General features: G+C 34.5%; 1 protein-coding gene across 2 annotated transcripts in view; it reads right to left on the reverse strand.

Annotated features, from left to right (window-relative positions):
* The window catches only part of LOC129800583 (kalirin), a 105,958-nt gene that overhangs the window by 37,665 nt on the left and 45,451 nt on the right, over positions 1–22,842 (reverse strand). For both annotated transcript variants that reach the window (XM_055845071.1, XM_055845072.1), the window contains exons 8-9: positions 13,813–14,065; positions 4,873–4,951 (exon numbers count right to left, since the gene is read on the reverse strand). In XM_055845071.1, coding sequence (XP_055701046.1) covers positions 4,873–4,951; positions 13,813–14,065 — 332 coding nt within the window. The remainder of the gene's footprint in view (positions 1–4,872; positions 4,952–13,812; positions 14,066–22,842) is intronic.

Raw genomic sequence — 22,842 nt, forward strand, 5'->3', positions numbered from 1 at the left:
TTCAATTTTCCCACTCTTGGGCGCTTATACACAAGTACTTCACACACCAATTCCAATTCGCACTGATAATTCCTCACTCTGATAAAATATTTCTATTTCTCACTTCCTCTAAAAGACCCAAATAACAGTCGTATTCAACTTACGAGATATTAAGTGTTGTTTTTTGCTAAAAGTTTTATACCGCCTACGGATTTTAAATAGAGTTCCATTATTTCATAATCGGTTTTGCAAATACGGCATATCCAAAGGAACTTTAGACCACGCCCAATACGTAAAGCCCAAAATAGACACAGGGATCGGCTTAGGGATCATCCCGAAAAATGGGGATTGGTGTCGATACACTCACGGATCAGCCCATAATTTGGAGGATCAGGCTGATCGTCTAAATTCGTGAGGTCTAGTGAAATTAAGGGGATTAGGCGACATCAGCGCCAGTGCTGAAAATAAAAAGCTTCACTTTGGGAGTTTTTGGGTGCTTTTCGAAATGTCAATTGGGTGAAAAAACATGGAGAGTAATGGTACGCAATATCGTAAAATCCCCATTCCTTACCATGGTATTATACATCATACGCAAATTGAGTAATTTTAGATGATTTATCCCTGGGCAACTTTTAACAGAATTGCTGTCGGGAATGGATTTTTAGTAACTTTAGTTCTTCAGTTACTTGGGAAAAATAGTCCGACAGAGATAAAAATGCATTTTGTTGTTCTTTTTTCGCTTCGTGGAAGGTCATGCAAAATTTTTGCTCAAAATGGCGGGCGAAAAATGCGATATCCCATTGAATTTGTTAAAATTGTCCTCTTTCTTCTTTCCTGATTTGAATTCTGGTTGCCAATTTGTTTTCTTGGATAGTTACTCTATCTAAAGCAGTAGAGTTTGTAATGAATTAATGCACAGAATTTAAATTCAGTGACCGTTAAGACGTGTGTTTGACAGGGGCTTGATTGGAGTAAAGAGAAGATCAGAGTGCTCCTTACTGTACGAAAAATCCATTGATGTTGCACTTAGAAAATCTTTCAGCAATCAAAGTGTGGAGATTTAATAGAAATTTACGTTGAAAACGCTAATCCTTGATCTTAAATCCTCAGTGTATGATAGTTTGGGCTGATCCTTTACCGCCAAATTTTTCGAGCTGAGTATTCTCTAGGATCAGCCTGTGTCTATTTTCGGCATAAGTCGCAGTCAACGCAAGTTGATAATTTCTGTTTTTCTTTTAGTATTTAATAAAAAGAGTACTACAGTAGAGTCTCGCTATAGTCCATATTTGGTTTCAAATTTGACACTTGGGTCGCACTATAGTCCATGTAATTTTTTAAAATTATCAACGATTTTTAGTATTGAAATTGCTCGACGGCTTCCACTTTCTTTGCGATTGTGGTACTTGTCCTTGCTCTCTTCATTGTGAATCACAATTATCACAACTACTTAATAAAGTTTGCCAAAAAAATTAAAATAATTATGCATGTCGCATACTAAAAAACATAACCTAACTTAAAATCAGTGTTTTGAAATCAACGGTCGATAAATTGTGGACTATAGAGCGATGGCCTATAGCGAGACTCTACTGTACTAAAAGTCCTCTCAATTTGAAATCCGCCGCTCATAGTTGAATGGCGCTAGTGACATATAGGGGAAAGGCTCATAATTTTGACCAGTTTCTTATTTTAGACACTTTGAGAATAAAATTGGACACTAAAAATAAATTGATTGAAATCATGGATTTTTATTCCAATACTTGATGAATAATGAATTCCATCTAAATACTTGTTCTTTATGGAAGATTTTAACACTAAATACGTTAAATTTTGAATATGATTTGAGTTAAAATTGCTTTGTTGAAAATTCAGTGTGAGCAATTGTTTACGAGAAATATGACAAAACTTCGTGTTTACTTCAGTCTTATTTAGCTGTGGTGAAGTACTAACAATGTTTCTTATCTGTTTTTGAGTGATATTATTGAATATTCATTGAATATTGTGTTGATTCATGACCATGTCACATATAAGATTAACATTAAGATTAATACTTTCTGAACTGCGAGAATGCCAACAAAGGATAGCAAGTGTTTTATCTTGCCTCTCTCTTTTGTTTCGCTCGAAAACTGACCGAATCACAGTTGGCACGCATGGAAAATTGCTAGAATTGCCTGTAATACGATTCAGAAAGCAATTAATACGAACAGTAATATCTTACTCATCGTATTACTCCACTAGAGTGTACTCTTTCTAACGCACGTGATATTCCATTTGAAATTTTGAATACTATATACGTCTCTCTCCGGCTTTTCTTAATATTAATATTAATCTTATATGTGACACCACGGTCACGTTAGTAGTGATTTGTACATTTGACCTGAAGTGAGATTTGCCTTGTGAATTAGATTTTTCGTGTGAAAATTGGAAAATCTTTTAAGACATTTACCAGTGAGGTGATACTCCTTATTTTGGACAGGTGTTTTTCTCACGAAATTTCGTGAAGTTTTAGCTTTTGTGATGACTAGGTTGGACAAATGCTTGGAGAAACAAAGCAGCATCATCTCTACGAAAGAGATGTCGCGAGAAATGTCTTGAAAGGCTCCCGGAAAGGCCAAGGAATGAGCGAATCCGCGAGTACTTGGATTACCGAAGTCAATTCACTTTAATAAATGATATGGAAAGTTTCCGGGCTTCTTGTGACATTCTACGATATTTGCCATCCTGTTGAGGCGGATTAGCTGTCCAAATTTACAGCCAAGTTGTCCAAAATAAGAGTCAAATTCACCTCTACATATCAATTAATTTTTACTACAGCCAACATGTACAATCGAGTATCAACCGAGAAAATTTGTTAAATGCTTCAGACAGAAATGGTGATTTCGATGCAAAGAACTAAAAGACCAAAAATAATTAATGGCGCTGATCTATAAGCGTTTCTGGATGAAGATTATAAAATTAGCTTTCTGGGGCATTAAATGGGCTTCGGTGAAATATTTTCAAGGGTTTGCATTCCATTGAAAAATCAAAACGAAGGAAAATGGGTGCCACATGAATTGACACAAAAAACAGGCAAAAATTCAAAATCCACTTCCGAAATTTTGTCTTTGAAGGATTTTGTCTAGTAAAATACCTCGAAATATTTCCCTTTTCAGAAAATAAATAAAATAATAATCGATTTTAATTAAGCAAATATTCTCAAAAGGGTGTTGCCTGTTATTATTTTTGGGCGTGGCTTATTGAAAAAGTTGAATGAAGAACAGAAAAGAATATAAAATAGCTAACAAGGAGCATGGAATATTAAATGTACAACAAACAAATTAAAATTCATTGGTTAAAATTTTACAAAATGGTGCACTATAAAATGAGATCTAAGAAGTTGAGTGAGGCTGTAGCTGTAGCAAAAGTACCCCGAAAACATTAAAGAAAATTGCAAATAAAATATTCTCTGCACACAAACCACTCAAAAATTGACTCTTCAATCCACCAAGAAAAACTATATATGAGGAAAATCCACAAATGTAAGTTTGTTGGTACAAAATTCTGCCCCTTTGACTTTACATTTTCATCCTCATTCAACATTACTCACTTCCGCCACACTCTCGCACACACATCATGGTCAAAGAATCCCACACATAAATTGTGGATCTCTCCACCCAAAGCTCCCTTACTCCAACATCGCGCGCACAGCATACAAATATATGTATGTACACACTTTTCTATATTCCCACCATAACTAAAAATAAGTGTTAGAAAAAATCCCCCGAGATCTCAAGACTCTGGTGCTTTTACACATTGTAGAGACCTTTATTTTTCACCTCTATCTTGCAAAATATTTACCCTGCAAATCGCTTAAGGTATTTATGCTAAAACGCAAAATGCATCCCAATAATCAAAAAATGATAATAAAGTTCTTTCAAGTCAGAATAAATGACGTAGTTTGTAAATGCAAATGCACATTCAACAGAAGCAAATATCTTTTTCCCATGAATTATGCTTTTGCAATGGAAAACATCACTGTGAATTTTCCATGAAAAATATTAACTTTGAAAATATTTGTAATATTTAAAATATGAATTTTTGGAAAAAGAGAATTTAAATTTCGAAATCCCCTTTTCGAAATCGAAATCCCCCACTGAGGTTTACCCTGAACCAGGGGTGTGCAAGAACCGTTGAAACCGAATAAACGTCAAAATAAGTTTGTTCAGGTAGCGTTTTGACCAGTTTTGACCGTTGACGTACATGTTTCATTTGACGCTTGTTCGGTTTCAAGCGGTTCTTGCACACTTTTGCGCCTGAATCTTCTGCAAAAAGGTTTATATTCGAAATATACTTTCGAAAATCTGACAGGATCAGCTGTTTTGTGGTGCGAAGTGAATTGGATAACTAAAGTTTTTTTTTGTTAACTAATTGAAACTACAAAGCTACAAAGTGCAACATTGAAAATAGAATTAAAATGTCTTCTCATTGAAAAAAAGTTTTTCCAGAAATAATAAAATGATTCCCTATAATAGAAAATTTAATTTGAAGCACTTGAGGTTATATCTGAATTTCTCCTTAGTTATTAATTAAAATTTTATGTTTTCGCAATTTTGAAAGTTTGCTGTAGAATCAATTTAAACTTCGTCTAGCATTATTTTGTAATTGGCTGAATTAATAATTTTTCCTCTTCCATTTAACCTGCAATAAATCTATGTCGGAAAAAGGACGCATTTATACCAATTTGCAATCATCGAAGCAATTCCGCAGTTATACCCAAACCCTTCCTGCAAAATTCCACAAAATCCACTCAATTTTCCACCACGGACTCCAAATTCAGAGACACTCTCGCTTGATTTTGGGGAAGGGGTTGGCTAAATGGGACAGTAGATGGAGGAAATTAATCGGAAATTTACATACCCACGTCGTTTATTGACCGGTGAAGCTGTACTTGTAGCATTATTTTCACTGACTGCTCCTCCTGCTGCTTCAGCCGTGGCTGCAAAAAAAAGAGAAGAGAAAAATGTGAAATGGGAGAAAATACTCAACATGCAAAGTAATGACAAAGGAAAATTCACAGAATGCTCGAATTTGGAAGAATTTAATAAATTCTTCGCTATAATTCTGATTTACTATTTTGGTTGTGCCTTTGAAGGCCTTTGAAATAAATTACGTTTTAAATTGGTTCGCTAATAATCTTTCGAAGAGATGAAGACAGTTCAAAGCCATACCAAATCTGTTCGAAAATCGACCAGAAATCTGAACCGCAAGTTTACATATTCGCCGCTTTAGCGCTGGCTGTTCTTCCATTTCGAATTTTCGGTATTCATGACAATTCAACTTTTAACAACGTTAACAACACTGAGAAAAAAAGAGGGTGCGATTAACTTTTTTTCCTCATAACTTTAACACTTTTTGGGTGTAAAAATACATCAACATTTTTTAAATGTTAATTTTACACATTTTTAAGGGTAAAATTAACATAGGAAAGGGTAATTTTAACCCCTAATACACCTAAAAAGTGCAATATTTACACCGATTTTGGATCAATACTGCAGGGTAAAATTAACATTTCCGGAATGTTATTTTAATTTTTTCGGATTTCTCTCAGTGAATAGATCGTAAACGTTTCGCTGCAAAGTTTTTCTTTTGATATTTTTTTTTTTGAAATTTCAGGATAACAAAACGCTTCAATGTCAATTTCATTAACTAAATGTTCTTTTTCGTTAACTTATTCATTTTTCTACAACTCGTCAGTTTAAATTTTCGAACTTCCAGCGGATATTTAGATAAGTTCTCTTCAAAGAACTCTATAAAGATACAAAATAACAAATTATTATTGAAATCGCTTCATAAACGTTGCACCAAACGTTGGCAAACTTTCGACTTCAGCTAACATTCTAAAATTTCATCTACACTAAAAATGGAAGTTTCGAGATATTTGACATTGAATGTTCGAAAACCAATTTTTCGATTAATTGGACATTCGACTAAATAATAGGATGAAGTTCGGGTGTTTAGTAAGGTAAATTTGATCAATGGAACGAGGATGTCTCCAATTGCGGAATTATGAAATTCCTTTTCAAATGTACAATGTTAAAGTCGGGCAAAAAAAATTGCTATATCGTAGATGCGAGAGATTTTGGTCTTCGCGTATGACTTCTCCCCTTCATAAGGTTTGCTTTCTCTTTAAGTTTAGCATATAAGGATGGTCTTCTCCTAGTTCAATCTTAACCAAAACATCTCTTTACTAAAATAAAGTTTTCAATACGGGATCCCGAAATCCTTGGAATTTTTATGTTTTGAGATATCGAGATTATTACGGGGAGTTCCGGCTTAAGTGAAAACGGATTGAAAGAATTTGATATGAATTGCACACTATTGGGAGCTCATTTACAGAATATTTTTTGAAATGCCCCTAAAAGTAAGTAAATATTTAATTTCCTATGAACCTTTGGCGCTGAAAATAGTCTGAAAAATTGGCGCCGAATACAGTAGACTCTCTCTCAATTGGGCATTTTGGTCCAAATGTCATCCGGTTTATCGATAGATTTGGGCGTCAAAGCCTTTGTAAATTCCACAAAAAGCGCTCAATTATAAAAAATCACGATAAAATAGGAAGAACTACAGCGAATTTGAGCAAATTAGCTTCATAATTAAACGTGAAAATTGTCAACAAAATTTTTCGCCCGATTCAAAAAGAGCCGATTGAGCCAGAGTCTACTGTATGTTTTGCATACATCGCGGCGTTTCCGTAACTTATTCCAAAGACCTCTCCTGTGGGTGTGCAATTTTTTCCGTGTCACTGAAGTGAATTCGCGGGTTTTTTTCAGTCCCCAGAATTCCTTTGAAAGCGAAACTCCCTGTAGAAACGGACTCTAGGATTCCGAAAATCTTTAATATTGCGATACCGGGTTCTCGAAAATCTCAGGATCTTCAATATTCCCGAATTCCGAAAATTTCGATGACCTAAAAAACCTGTGATCTCGAAATCTCGGGATCCTGAAAATTCTGAAATGTCCAATAGGTAAAGACTGAGCTTAAGTATAAGAATTAAAGAAAAGTTTAGGAATAGTAGGGGGTCAAAATCAACTGCATCTACGGAAAATAACATTCACTATAAATTTTTTTACGGCGAGCGACACATTTGATCTAAATCGGATTAATCCTAAATAAAGCAAGTGCAAGTGACATTTACCCCCTCCTGTTCGTAAGTTTTTCTTTAATTCTAATGTTTAAGAACGGTTCTCACGGATCAGATATTGTAGATCGGATCGGTAAATCAAGAGAACAAATGTTCAGATTTTTTAAATCTAATAATCAGAAAATCTTACAAAAGAGAAATTAAAGATTAGCAGTTTGAACTATATAACTGTACACTCAGAAAAAAAGAGGGCGCGATTAACATTTTTTCCTCAGAAATTTAACACTTTATAGGTGTAAAAATATATCAACATTTTTTAATGTTAATTTTACACCTAAAAAGGGTAAAATTTACACCTATACAGCAGGGTAAAATTAAGATCAATACAGTATATATCAATACAGTAGGGTAAAATTAAGATTTCCAGAACGCTATTTTAACTTTTTTCGGATTTCTCTCAAGTGTAAGTACGGATGACATTGATCCTATGCGGGTGAATTTGACACCCTCCTGTTCGTAAGCTTTTCTTTATTTCTAGAATTTAAGAATGGTCTTTACCGATCCGATCTACCATGCCTGATCGGTAAAGATTATCCTTAAGTTCTAGAAATAAAGGAAAGCTTACGAACAGGGGGTGTCAAAGTCACCCGCAGGAGACAAAGTCACCCGCACGTGGTCTTGAGACTACAGGCTTAGTATTGGAATGGTACGGTCAGATAGTTATACTTGATGATAATTTAAAACACGGATTATGACCTATGTTTGGATTTATTCAATTGTAACTTCACACGACGTTTCGGAGATGTTTGTCTCCTTCTTCAGGTCTACAAATTTTGTATAAGAACAATTTAAAAACATTAAATAGCAAAGATTTTTTCACATTACATTTATATTGACTGATAACTGATACAGAACATATACGAGAGTATCAACAAGAAAACAAGCGCGAGAGGAGAAAAACTTGCTGGAATCTTTCGTGTTTAATGTTATTAAGCCGTCAAGTGGTTCTTCATTCTCCCACTCCTCACACTTGATACACTTTTCACCGGGAGTTCAACATTTTCCTCAGCCACCTTTTCCCCGCATACCTTTTGCCATGTTCAGTTAATAATACAATAGCAGAGAGGTCTTTCGTGACATGGGGTGTATGTGTATGTTAAGGGTGAAAAGTTGTGGGTAAATGGGGCGGAGGGTTTGAGAAAAATCCTTCATGAGAGTCCAGTATTATTGCATTTAACACGCAAAAAACACACCTGTTGTAACTGTCGAGTCCTTTCGATTGAAATTTCTGTAGATTAACCTCAAGCTCAAATCCATGGTTTAAGAAAAAATAAACTTTTAAAACTTGTTCACTATTGCAATTTATGAGTCATTTAAAAAAAAAGGAATTTTGGCGGTAATTGGGAAAACTTGAAATAAAAATTTCAATGTTTCATGGGTGTTTCATTTAGAAAATTCACCAAGTGCCTTCCTTATCACATCTCTCTCTAAATGATATCTAAACTAAAAATACCCCATGTTCTCGACTCACAATTATTACATAATCTCATTTTTCACACTTGAATGACAAAATTGAGATGCAAATTTCAAACTCCAACACACACAGCACAGCATCAAAACCATATTTCTTCATTTATTCCATCGATTTCTGCTGGGTTGGGGTTTGGGGAGTTGATTTGTAATTGGCACTTTCTTCATTATTTTAATAATTGAATCACACTTCAGTAGCTCCCAAGATAAATCTACAATCTGAATTTTCCTCCTTCACCCACACAATCACTCACTCGCACACGAAGCCCAAGATAAGGCTTCAAATTACTCACAAGATTTTATTACTAAACACATTTGCTTCTCACACCCCCCACACAGCATCTTTTATATATCACTTCTATTTATCCATCTCATAGAGCCACTTTGCATGTTGCGAATATTATCCGAGGATGCTGCCTCATCCACCACATCGAGAATATGTTTGGGACTATTTAGACGGAAAATTCATGTATCAATTGGATGTACAAATAAACTATTAGATCAATTTTAATTTGCCCGAAGTTTACACAAAATTTTATCGTATGTTTCTCATATTTTCCCACCAAATTTTGTTTTTTTTTTTTACTTTTCTTGTTATTTCACTTTTTAGTTTACCAACTGTTCAATCTTTTTTTTTTGTTGTTGAACAATATGATTTTGTCACTCAAGTTCGGACATTGATTGCAATTTGCCCCCGAAAAAATCATGTGCCAATGGCATCAGACACAAAATGAGGTGAAACACTCGACAGAAAATCAGTGCCAAGGAGTTTGGAGGTGACGACGAGATTCAACAGAACCCAAGAGATCTCTCGCGAAAATGCGACTGTCTCGCCAAAGTGCTTATGATTGACTCTCTGCTCAATTCACTTGCTCGAGTTAAATCCCCCCAAATCTCAAATTAAAACCAATCTCTCGCTCTTCAAAAAAACCTCTCTTGGGTGATCTTCTCCCTGACCACAAACAAAACAGCCTACACGGTAAAAAATGTGTTAAATTTAGCACTACAAGGGTTTGGCTGTTTCAGCATAAGAGGACAAACGGTTAGAGACAGATAGCGACTTGGGGTTTTTATAAGACTGCCCTATAATTCAAACAAGAAACTTTAGACCAATTTGGATTCGGGGATCTCAGAATTAAGCATATCGGGATTATGCGTAGGGTCATTTGCCTAAAGCCGAGACAGTTTGGAAAGTTGGACAAAGTAGTGTGGAATGTGAGACACCTCCTTAAAAACTTGATAAAACACTTAAATATTTAAATTTTCGATAAAAAGATTATTAAACTTAATTGTATGATGATTTCAGAAGTTAAAAATGCAAAAATCGTTATAAAACAATCAAAGGGTGACTTGCAAGAAGAATTTAAAAAACGTATTGCATGCGTGATATTCATAACCTTCACACGGTAGTTGTTATTTTCTCTGTTTCTTATGGAAGTTGCTGGGAAAATATAAAAGTGTTTTGTTTGATTTTTCGGCATAATTTGAGAAATATTATTAAGTCCGTAGTGAAAATCTAAGGACATACATCCAGGTGAAGGTGAAGAAAATATATTATATTAAAAAAGGATAGAAAAGTGATTTAATTTTGCGTTGCATTCAAAACAATTTTTATGAAATCTTGGTCAAGTTGATTTTGTGCATCTGGTGATTTTGTGCAGTGAAATCATGTTAACAAGAACGACAAAGATCCTTAAGTATCCGGAGAAATAGTTGGAACAGCAGTTAGCAGCTGATAAGGAGAAAATCTCCTGGAAAAGGCTGCAAAGATTTCCAGATTCCGAAGACCACTTTTTCTGACAGAATGGATAGTAAATATCGCAAAAACTCCTGGAGAAAGACATATAGGAGGCTCTACAGAACTCCCAAAGCAAGTGGAAAAGGATTTGGGCGAATGGGGAATTGAAATGTGCTAAAAATTGTATCCGCTTTAAAACTATAACTGCTAGACAGCGCGAGACGTCTGTGAAATTTACAGAACCTCTTTTTGGTTGGACGTACAGGAAGTTCTTGGTAATTAGCGTTCCTCAACTGTTACCCGGACATAAAGGAGGAATTAGCATAACCATCAAATGTGCAAGCATGCGCAGAAAACCCTCAACATTTGATTTTCTACATATTTCGTATAATATTTTGTCATTAATATCACTATGTACAACTTTCCAAAAGATTTTGTCCAACTTTCCAAAGTTTTGTCCATCTTTTCAAAATGTGTTATTTCTTAATTTCCGTGAATTTTCCGATTATTCGGTTGCAATATTTAATAACAACTGTTAAGATTCTGTTAAAATATTTGTCAAAGAATCCCATGATATAAAAAAATGGTAAAAAATAATTATTTATTCAGTTTAAAAATGGATATGAAATTGAATTTTTTCTTAAGTGTCTTGCTTTCCACCATTTACCCTATGCATAAAGCCATTTCGTGCGATTTTCTTTGGTGCCGAAATTATGCACAATCCCGGGACCCCCTGTAAATATTTTGTTAATATAGGGGAACTGTGCTAAATTTCGGACAGCTTGCAATATCGGACACTACTTATGTCTTGGCTTGGTATGGCTAGGCGTCGCCTGTTCTCCCTGGGTTTGCGCGGTTCGGTTTTTTGAGATTTCTCTTTTCCAGCTTAAATGGTTTTCACTTTCTCTGGGAGTGGGGCGCTTTGGCACCGGAACGTGGTCTGCGAGGGTGTGGGAATGGCCGGGGGGCGTCGTTCTTTGTCTAGTTTGAAGTATCCCGCCGTTACTTATTATTTCAATTTCAATGACATCAATTAATATTAAAAGAGATATGGTTATAGTTTTGTTTTTTTTGTTTTTCTTTCTTTTTAATTTATCTCTCTATTTAAAATAAATTTTAAGTTTCCGGAAACCTAATCTCCTGTGCCTTTGCGCTAGGCTTCTGTTATTGAAAAAATTATAAATGATTTTTTTTATCATCGAATATTTGAAATATTACACAGCCAGTGATTATTAAGCATTCCTGCCGTTTGGATTCGGAGGTTGATTGTTGAGGTGAACGCTAAGACGGCAGCAGACGAATCGGAGGGTGGGAAATATAGAGTTTGAAGAAATCATTAATATTATTATTATTATGTACAATTCAAAAAAGAAACACTAAAAAGCGCGTAATTGCGATAAATGTGCCTTTCAAAAAGCTTTGGAAGAGTTCCGAAAAGGCAGGAAATTTAACGCAACTTTGTGTCCGATATTTCACACAAGCAATTGGCACGATTCTTTCATCCCCTATTCAATGTCAAAAATTCAATGTCAATGTCGAGCTAAATTGGCATGAAATTTCAAAGGTGATTGCTAAGTTAAAAGCTGTGATACACTTGAATGATTTATTTTCCAAAAGACTTCTAAAATATTTCCTTGTTTAATATAATTAAGTTTAACTGGAAATTCGATATATTTTGAATTATTTATCCAAAGAACTTCCAAATTAATATAGGTTATTAAAAAGTTATTTTGAGCTTTTCATCTAACTGATTTTTAACTGTCAGGATTTTTTTAGGATTGCAGTCAGTTCCAAAAGGTGATTTATTTTGGCTGCAAGAAAATGGGCAGTTTTGGTTTTGGTTTTGGTTAGTAAAAAAAACTGTTTTTTTTACTAACCCAAATTAATTTCTTTACTGATAAAAATCATTTTTTTTACTACCTCAACTATTTTTATGGCTCCGGCAGACCTTTTAGATCAGGAGAATTTCATTTAACATCGCTTTCTTTCTAAAAAGTTTAGCATATGTCTATCCTACTCTTTTGCGATCTTCTTCTTCTTTTGAACATCACACTAAATTAAATTTAGTTCAGTCTAATTTTGAGACCGAAAGGGTGGGATATACTTATGCAAATCTTTTGTGAAAGAAAAGGATGCGAATCCCGATTTCATGAAATTTTATCGGTCTAAAATGTGTGCCCGAGGCATTACCATCCAAATTGAATTTTTTGCTAGTCAAAATTGACTTGTTCACTTAGGAAAATTTATTTGTGTTAATCAGTGATTATAGTTCCGGCACACCTTTTGGATCAGGAAAATTTCATGAAGTCGAAATTCGCATCTCTTTCTTTCTCACGTGTATTGCATATGATAATCTCATTCTTTCGCATACAAAATTCGATTGAGCTATATTGAATTTGGTGTGATGTTTAAAGGAAGAAGAAGAGTACGAGAAAATGAGATAGATATATGCAAAGCATGTTAGAAAGAAAGAGTGATTCGAATTTCGATTTCATGAAACTTTCCTGATCTAAAAGGTGTGCCGGAGCCACTAATATTAATTTGATTATTGAACTAAATCCATTTTATACAGACCAAAAAAATTTTTACTGATAAAAATGGTTTTCTTTACTAATCTAATTTGTTATTGTGTTGACTCAATTGGATACTTGAGTGATCAAAATTGATTTATTTACTGACGTTTTTTAACTGATCACAATTTTTTAGTTTCAGTGACTTAATTTGTGTTTTTTTGACTTCGGCACATCTTTTAGATCAGGAAAATTTCGTAAATCAAAATTCATAATCCTTTTTTTCAAAATTGAGTGCGAAATGTGCGCGAATTATTAAAAACATTAAACAGCGTCACAATTAAAATTACTATACCGAGTGATAAACCAAATGGAACACAAAATAATGTTAATCGTTTTTCACCGTGTAGCCATAAAGTTCTTTATTTTCCTCCCAGACCACTTACTCTCTCTCTCTCTCTCGGGATTCTCGCAAATATTTTGGGAAAACTCATACACTCAATCCTGGGCATCCCAACAAAACTGATTCACCTTCAGTCATTCACATCTTAATGAGTATTTGCAAAAATTTTCTCGAATCTATTGCCATTACAGCACAAAGGAGTTTGTGTGTTTGTTTGGCTCAAAAAGAAAAGCCCCAGAGTGTTGTGTTTTCGCGTGCCGCTGAGCTAATTGTGACCTTCCCGCCACATTCTCCACTTAATCAGCTTGAGGAGCCAAGAAAATATACATTACTCTTCTCCTCACCTCAGCCTATACAATTCACCCACTATTTTGCAGAGATTCTCTCATTTTCTCTCTCTCTCTCTCTTGAGCATAAATTTGAAAAACACAGAATCTCAGGGAGCTTAAGGAAATGTGCGCAGAAAATTGATTTCCTTGCATTAGCTCCCCCATATAGAACAAACAAACATTAGAATGTCTTGAGATTAACTCACCTGGCTGATCGAGATCGACATTGCGTCTAGGACTGGTTTTATTGAGTGTCGGTGGTGGCTTTAGAATGGACAGGGGTACAAGACCCTCCTGAGGATTCTTCCCTGATCCATTGAGGCGCACCAAACAGAAATCTGGCTGAGTTGAACTCACTTCCAGTACTTCCACTTGCTGCCCCTTTGTCACAGATAACTCTCCACTTCCCGCCGTGGCCACATAGTCTGATATCACCCATGTCATCTCCACTGTTCCCACCTGCAATCCAACCAAATAAATTTTATTAATTTCCACCGGGGAAAATTACTTTGTTAATTTGCTGTTATGACTTTCTACCATCATTGCATATTTATTCAATATACGAGTAGTAGACAGGAAAAAATAATGAGAATAACGATACAATAGATGGCGTTGAAGTCATTTCTTGCTGATTCCAATTACTCTTATTAACCCATTAACCCTTTAACGACGAGACAGTTTTCGCTGACCGAAAATCACCAATAAAAATGAAACCGACAAACAAAACTTATGAAACGTCTTACATCTAGGTTAAGTGTGCCAAATTCCGGCCAGCTTGCAATTTCGGCAACCTTTTTTGTTCCTCTAATTTCCATGAACTTTTAGGTTTTACGTACTCTAGAGATTATACAATGCAAAGGAATAACAAAAAATGTAGCTTCGACAAACGAGAAGACGTGAAAAAGATATTGGAAGAATTCCCGAAGGGCAAGGAACTATGAGAATGAAGATGGCTGAAATAGGGCACCAAAGCTCTGTCTATATTTTTATTCATTATAAAATGTATTAAAAATGATTTTAGAGTGATTATAAAGACGGTAAACTCTTTACAAGGTTCCAAGCAACACTCTTTCAGAAGAAAGAATAAATAAACTCAATTTGTATTTAAAATATTACATTTCAAACTTGAAATTTTGACGCTTGCATGCAATGCAACTATGCCGAAATTTGGCACACTTATTCTAATCTTCGAAAAGCCAACAGAATCTGATTTGGTGTATTTTTTGTCTCTATGAACGATAGGGACAAAAATAGCTCAAAAATTTAAGTAATTTTTTCTGTAAAATTAAGATGAAAAGGGTAACTTTAACCCCTTACATACCTAAAAACCCTAAAAAGCATAATATTCACACCGATTTCGGATCAGTATTGCAGGGTAAAATAAACATTCCCGGAACGTCATTTTAACTTTTTCGGATTTCTCTCAGTGTATGTATTTGTACCCGATATCGCAATTAAAAAAAAAATATTATAAAAAAGTACGATTTAAGAAAAATCACAAGTGATATTACTTAAATCGAGTTTTTTTGCCATAATAACATTATTTAGAAAATATAAACTATTGATCTTTTTAATAAAAGTCCCTTGGCGATATTTTGCAAGTACAGGCTGTCTTTGTCAAAAAGTAACTAAGTCAATTGAATTGCCAGAAATCTAAAATACGTAACTTCTGATATTGCCAAGTGAGTTCGAATGACAATGCCACGGTTATAGAATCACATTTTCGAAAAATATCTCATGAGATTCGAACGAAATTTGTCATATGGTATTGCCAGTGTTACAGAATTCCCCCTTGAGTTCTTTTTTGTAAATTTCCAAGTACGTTTTACAAGACAAAATAGGGAATTTCGAAAAGGTTAGATGTTCGAAAAAGGTGCAAAGAAATTGTCACAAGCTTTTTGCAAAAAGCACCAAAGGGAAACGTTGAATTCTACGTTTTTAAAATAAATAATGTGAAGATTACGTTGTGTCTATAAAAATTTCTGATGTGATAGCAAAATGTTTGTGCTAAAAATGTTGTATAGGAAATTTTATGTTCCTTAAAAGAGACAATTGTAACCGGAGGTAAACCTCGGTGGGAGGTTTTTATTTCGAAAGAAATTCCGAATCCAATACCCTTGCTTAAAGAGACAGAAACTGCCTAAAAACATAATTCATCAGCATCTTAGTACAGGGAGTCCTGTCTTGAAAGAATTATTCGGGACTGAAAAAAACCCACGAATCAACTTCAGCGACTTACGAAAATAATTGGAATAACTTACGAAAACGCCGTGATGTACGCAAGTTTTTCTGCGCCAATTTTCCAGCGTATTTTCAGCGCTAACGGTTCATAAGAAGTGCATTTCCAATTTACCGCGCGAAAAACATTTGCATACAGGAATTTAAAAAATGATTTTTATAAATTAGTTCCCAATAATATGCAATTCATATCAAATTCTTTCAGTCCGTTTTCTCTTAAAAAGAAGCACAAAAATAGGAAAATTATCAAAAATGACCAATTTTGCAAGTGATAATAGATCACATGGGGCCCTAAAGAGCCCATCTAAACGAGGTAATTTGGCTCAAAATCTCCATTTCGTAATAAAAGTGCCCCACTGAGCTTTAACCCGGTCTAATTTGCCTATTTTTCTGGCGTTTATAACCTTTTTCTTTAAAAGTTCTGTGGGGTTGGAATATTTTGGAAAATGTTTGGGAAACTGCCTAAAATCTACTGTATTTTTTTAAGGTGGAGTAGAATGATAACTCTTCGATACTATCGAATCGATAGTATTGATAAATCTATATCTGTTAGATCAAGTAAATTTCGACTTTTTAGGTATTTTTGGGCCATTTATTGGGACCATTTTTAAAAGAATTTGACTGTTGTAAATATCTGTATGAGTATGAGTTACAGGAAGTGCAGCTATCGATTAATTTTTTTCAGAATCGACAGTCTATCTATACTATCGAGAATAAGTTATCATGCCACCCTTGATTTAATAAATAAAAGTTATAGAATTTCTAAGTTACGGAACAATAAATAGAAGTCATAATTGAAAGAATTATTCCAATTTAGTATGTCCATAACCAGACGTAATTAGGCATATTATAACTTTTGAAATGTCAATGTTTTGTTTGTAGAACACCGTGTAACAGATCTTCAATACGATTCGAAATAAAATAGTCTGTTAGGGAGCGTCTAAACGGGGGGATTTTATTTCGAAACCGCCATTTTGACACAAAAGTCCCCCCATTGAGCTTTAGACCGGTGCATTTTTGTCTATCTTTCGGCGCTTAAAATCTCCCTCTTCGAAAGCTCAATTTTATGTTCGAATATTTTGACATTTCAAGCGATTTTAATTTTTTTTTATTGTTTTTCAAGAGATGTATTTCTCGTGAATTATTTTCAAAAAAGTCGAAAAGCAGGTGAAATAGGGACACGGTATCGATCACTCTTATGAATGTATCGTTTAATCTTTATTAGAATATGGTCGAATTGTTAAATAGACATCCTTAAATAGAAATAAAGAAATAGTCGAAATAGTTAAATAGAATAAAGTTGATTTATAGAAAAATAAAAACTTAGGATATTTTCTTAATTTAGCAACAATATTGGCATAAAATCCTGCGGTAGGACGGTTTTGATGTAGAGGATGGGTGCCCCATCTCCTCTTCCTTATAAAGTGTTCGTCACCAGGCATAAATATTAACTTTACCACTCTTTAACAAATTCTTTGATTGTAAAACACTGTGTGATTGACGTTTGAAACGTTTCGAAATAAAATAGAAAGTCTTCCAGATTATCTATTTTAGTTAGAACAGACTTGGAGTATTTATAACAGAGGGTGGAGAAAATTTATCTCAGGAATGAACCACTAGGGGGAGATTTTCCGAGACTCACCGGTGCATAGTACAGTGGAGTGCATTTCGAAATCCCCTCGTATAGAAGACGCCTTAGACTTTCTATTTTAGTCGAGACACTCTTAGGGATATTATAACAGACAGTAAAGAAAATTTATCTCAGGAATGAACCACTTGGGAAGATTTCCCGAGATTCACCACTGCATGACACAGTGGGGTGTATTTCGAAATACCCCTGTTTAAAAGAGCCTCAATGGGTTAATTTCCTGTAGACTGAAAAATTATCATCACACTTTGTTTTTTATCCTCACAGTGATACGATTTATATGCCTCTCAATGTTCTCTTCTACTGATGCTGAATTGGTACCCAATTCATTATCACAAGATTTATGGCAGTTACAAATTTAGGTCGCCAAAATATTCCCCACACTCTCTTAGTTGCGAGCTAAGAAATATCTCTCAGCATCTTTTTTATCTCCCAACACGCATCTTATTTTGTAGCTCCTTCGTCAAAAAGATTTTCCTCTTATAAGATTCCCGTCAAGGTTCCCCCCTATTCATACACTTATTATATATATTTCTTTTTTTTTCTCTTCCACTTATTGGGATTCTCTTTCTCTACCCATCCAATAGTCTGAGTATGGAAAACAAATAAAAATGAGGGTAATTGCAAACAAATGGATATTTTAATCAAAATCTATCCCAAAGCTTCAAATACACAAACTCCTTTGAGTCGTAAAATATGATTATAATTGATATATAATTGCGCTCTTTTCTCTCTCTCTCTCGTTTTGATTTTCCTGAAGGAATATACCCACTGTGAAAGAGGAAAACTTTAATAAACAAGAAATGATGAAAAAAAAATCCACCCAATTTATTCAAAGAGCCCCCTCATTCACTTGACTGATCATTTAAGCAGAAATATTCACAAATTATTCCACAAAATCAACCTCAATTTTCTTTTTCCATCATCTTTCTTGTAACCATCCATTCAGACTTCTCTCTTATAACAAATTTTTGATTTTACTGTAAATATTATTTCAAAAAAACCATGTTAACCAACACATGTAGTTTTTCCATGCAGATTTATTCGACAATATTGTCTAAAATGGGGATATAAGTGTTAGAGAGATGGAAAAACATTCAAGAGGATATTTTCCACGCACTCAAACCCCCATCAACCTTTTCATCTTTAAGCACACAAACCCATTTTCCTAAATGAGAAGAATTTTCGCAAAATGAGAAAATTTTAATGCCATCTCATCCTTCAATATGGCATAAATTCCATGAAAAATTCTTGCGCTCTGCAGGGAAAATTCCACATAATATACGTGAGTCATTTGGCAAACCCATCACAGAAAAGGGGTTTGTAATGGTTGTAAAGTAGTTTGACAGAGAAGAATAGTCACAAGTTTGCTTCAACTTGTGGAAGGTGAGATTCCCATTGTAAACTATTATAATTCGAAATTTCGAAATGCACTGCTGCATACCGCTGAGTGTCGGGAAATCATCCCTATTGGTTCGTTCCTGTGATAAATTTTCACCGTTGTCTGTTACAATTTCCCTAAGTGTGTCTCGACTAAAATAGAGAGTCTGGCGTCTTCTATACGGGGGGATTTCGAAATGCACCCCACTGTGCTATGCACCGGTGAGTCTCGGGAAATCTCCCCTAGTGGTTCGTGCCTGAGATACATTTTCTCCATCCTCTGTTATAAATTCTCCAAGTGTGCTCTAACTAAAATAGATAGTCTGGAAGACTTTCTATTTTATTTCAAAACGTTTCAAACGTCAATCACATAGTGTTTTACAAACAAAGAATTTGTTAAATAGTGGTAAAGTTAATATTTATGCCTGGTGACGAACACTTTATAAGGAAAAGGAGATGGGGCACCCATCCTCTACATCAAAACCGTCCTACCGCAGGATTTTATGCCAATATTGTTGCTAAATTAAGAAAATATCCTAAGTTTTTAGTTTTCTATAAATCAACTTTATTCTATTTAACTATTTCGCCTATTTCTTTATTTCTATTTAAGGATGTCTATTTAACAATTCGACCATATTCTAATAAAGATTAAACGATACATTCAGAAGAGTGATTGATACCGTGTCTCTATTTCACCTACTTTTCGACTTTTTTGATAACTTTGAAAATAGTTCACGAGAAAAACATTTCTTGAAAAACAAAAAAAAATTATTTAAAATCGCTTGAAATGTCAAAATATTCAAGTAAAAACAAATGGAGCTTTCGAAGAGGGAGATTTTAAGCACCAAAAGATATGCAAAAATGCACCGGTCTAAAGCTCAATGGGGGGATTTTTGTGTCAAAATGGCGGTTTCGAAATAAAATCCCTCCGTTTAGATGCTCCCTTAAAGTCGCTTGAAATGTCAAAATATTCGAACATAAACAAATGGAACTGTCGAAGAGGGAGATTTTAAGCGCCGAAAGATAGGCAAAAATGCACCGGTCTAAAGCTCAATGGGGACTTTTGTGTCAAAATGACGGTTTCGAAATAAAATCCCCCCGTTTCTCCCTCTAGGAGACTCTCTTTTTCTATTTCGAAAAGTTTCGAACATCAGTCACACTGTGCTTGAATTTTATTTTTAATATTTTCTACTAGATTATAAATCCTCTTCATAGGAATATTGTGCTTTCGTGAAATCCTAGCGTGAAAGCTTAGCAAGTTGCTCTTCTGTTCTATATCAAAAAGCCTTGATTGACTGAAATTAAATCTAAATGAAATAGTATAACTAAATACAGGGAACTCATTTATAAAATAATTTTCGAAATATTCCTAAAAAAGGCTGAAAAATTGCCGCCGAAAAGGTTTTACATACATCACGGCCATCACGTCGTTTCCGTAACTTATTCCAAAGACCTCTCCTGTGGGTATGCAATTTTTCTGTGCCATTGGAGTGAATTCGAGGGCTCTTTTTCGGTAACGACAATATCTTTGAAAGCGGAACTCCCTGTAATTACACTATTCACTAAATAATAACTCACTGCGATACAGGATATTTTTCAAGTGTTATATAAAGAACAATTACGAGAGAATGAGATATCTCTTGCAAAACAAAAAGAAACAGCTGATTTAAAATAGCTTCACTGTCAATATATTCGAACACAACTACACAGAGCTTTCAAAGAGAGAGATTTTATGCGCCAAAAGATAGGCAAAAATGCCCCGGGGACATTTCTTTCGAAATGGAGATTTCGAAAAAAATACCGCTGTTTAAATGCTCCCAAACGATCTTTTAATTTAAAGTTTGTCTATATGGCTTTTCTAAATTTTAAGCATTGAAAGTTGTTTAAGAAAATTTTGGAAACATTCTGAATTAATAATGGAAATTAGTTGATAAAGTATTGAGATGGAGATTACGTTTTGAAGAAGATTTTTGTTTTATAAGAACGCCCATACCGGAAGTCTAAAAAAAAACTTTTAATGTTTTAGAAAAGTTATAAATCGATTTATGAGATAATCAAAAACGGTCAAATAAAAAAACCGAGATACAGTCTAATGTTTTACATCTTTGTTAACGAAGACGTAAATTTAAGTTTGGGAGAACATATCCACACAGTAAAAAAATATTACAACTAAAATAGTGGGTAATTTTTTGCATCACTATTTTAGTGGTAATTTTGAAAAACGTGTAATTTTTGAAACGTGTAATTTCCCGCGTGTAATCTCTTGCGTGTAATATGCAGAATGTAATCTAGAATTCTGTGTAAAGTGGTGAGTGTAAAATACAAAAACTTGTAATTTCAAACGTGTAATTTTATTTATCTCAAATCTTTTCACAAAATATAAATTGTTATTTTCCCGCTCTTTTTCTTGCTCCATAATTTTTTCTGTTTCCAACAGATGATGTCCAGAGTACTAGGGATGACTTTTTTGTTGATGATTATGAGCGAATCTGTAAAATAGAGATAATTTTTTATGAGAGATTGAAATAGAAAATTTACTGTTCCGGGAGCGATATTAACACGATCATGAACATATACTCACGAAAAAATAAGAAAAAAGCTGAAACCTTAAGGGTGCTGCTATCTTCCTTCACTGCTCCACCAGCTATTCCTCCTTCACGTCCTTACAAATTGCTGAATTCCGTCTTCCTGTCATTCCGTCAGCCTCTTGATTTTTTATCCCGTCTTGTTGTCCATCCCCATAATGTTTTCCTCTGTGAATAGAAAATAAACCAAATTGTATAAAAATGGGGATGACGTGAACCCTTGATAATCAGAGATTCTCTGTAGGGAAATTGTTCCCGGAATGGCAGAAGTGCGACTGGAGAAATTCCATAATGAAAAAATGAGCTTAAGATAAATCAGTTGAACATGCGGGGATCACTGAGGGATGAATTTTGAACTCACTAAAACCACAGGAGAGCACTACAGGACAGAACACCGAGAGAAATCGTCTGTTCCGGGAACAATACATGGAATTTTGACAAGTTTGGAACACGTTCAAAACCTGTTGAAATAAATGCAGTTTTTTCACCGTATTTTTAAGGGTGATCATCACTGTAGGATGATGATCACCCTGGGGGGCTACTTGGGGGGCCACCAGTGGCTAAAAACTGCCCTTTTAGACAAAAAACTTGTGAGTAAAGTGACGCTCCGCAACCAAGCATTTCACACTGGATTTTTTCACTATTTTTCGCAATAACACTTGAAAACCCGCACTGAGGAGATGCATTTTACTTTTTACTTAAGAGATTTGGTCGTTTTTAAACAAAATTAGGGCGTAAAACTCGAAAAACAAAGGGAAATACTCACCGAAGTGGATGCTTCCTGCAGCTGTCAAACTGTAGTGGAGAATTTACACGTTTTCGATTACACGCACCAAATTTTACACGCAGTGGAATTTTTACCACTTTTTTAGTGACACAGTTCCACTTGAATAATGGTAAAATTACATTTTTGAATTACACGCTAAAAATTTTTACAAAAATTATTTTTTACACAAAATTTACCATTTTAATAGTGGTAAAAATTAAAATTTACAATTTTTTTAGTGGTAATTTGGAAATTACACGTTATTTTTTTTTTCACGATTTTTTACTGTGCAGTTAAAGCCCATTTAAACGGAGCTATTTCATTCAGAATCTCTCTTTAAAAAAGTCCCCTATGTGCTCTCTCTAAGTTCGTTTTGCATACATTTCGGGGCGTAATAAAAATGAAATGCTATTTTTAAATTTATGTTTCTAAAACCCTTTACTCATAACTTTATTACGTTTCAAAATAAAACGCTAAATGTACAGTGCCCGCTCTCTAATGCGGAACGCCGTAATCCGGACGAGTTATCGACAGTTACATTTAAAATCATTTTGAGGTCATGTATGCATGTGTGTTCAGCAACGAAAACGAATTATCTTGTGATGTTTTTGGTTGATAA

Source organism: Phlebotomus papatasi, chromosome 2 (assembly GCF_024763615.1).
Source record: "Phlebotomus papatasi isolate M1 chromosome 2, Ppap_2.1, whole genome shotgun sequence".
Taxonomy (NCBI): Eukaryota; Metazoa; Arthropoda; class Insecta; order Diptera; family Psychodidae; genus Phlebotomus; species Phlebotomus papatasi.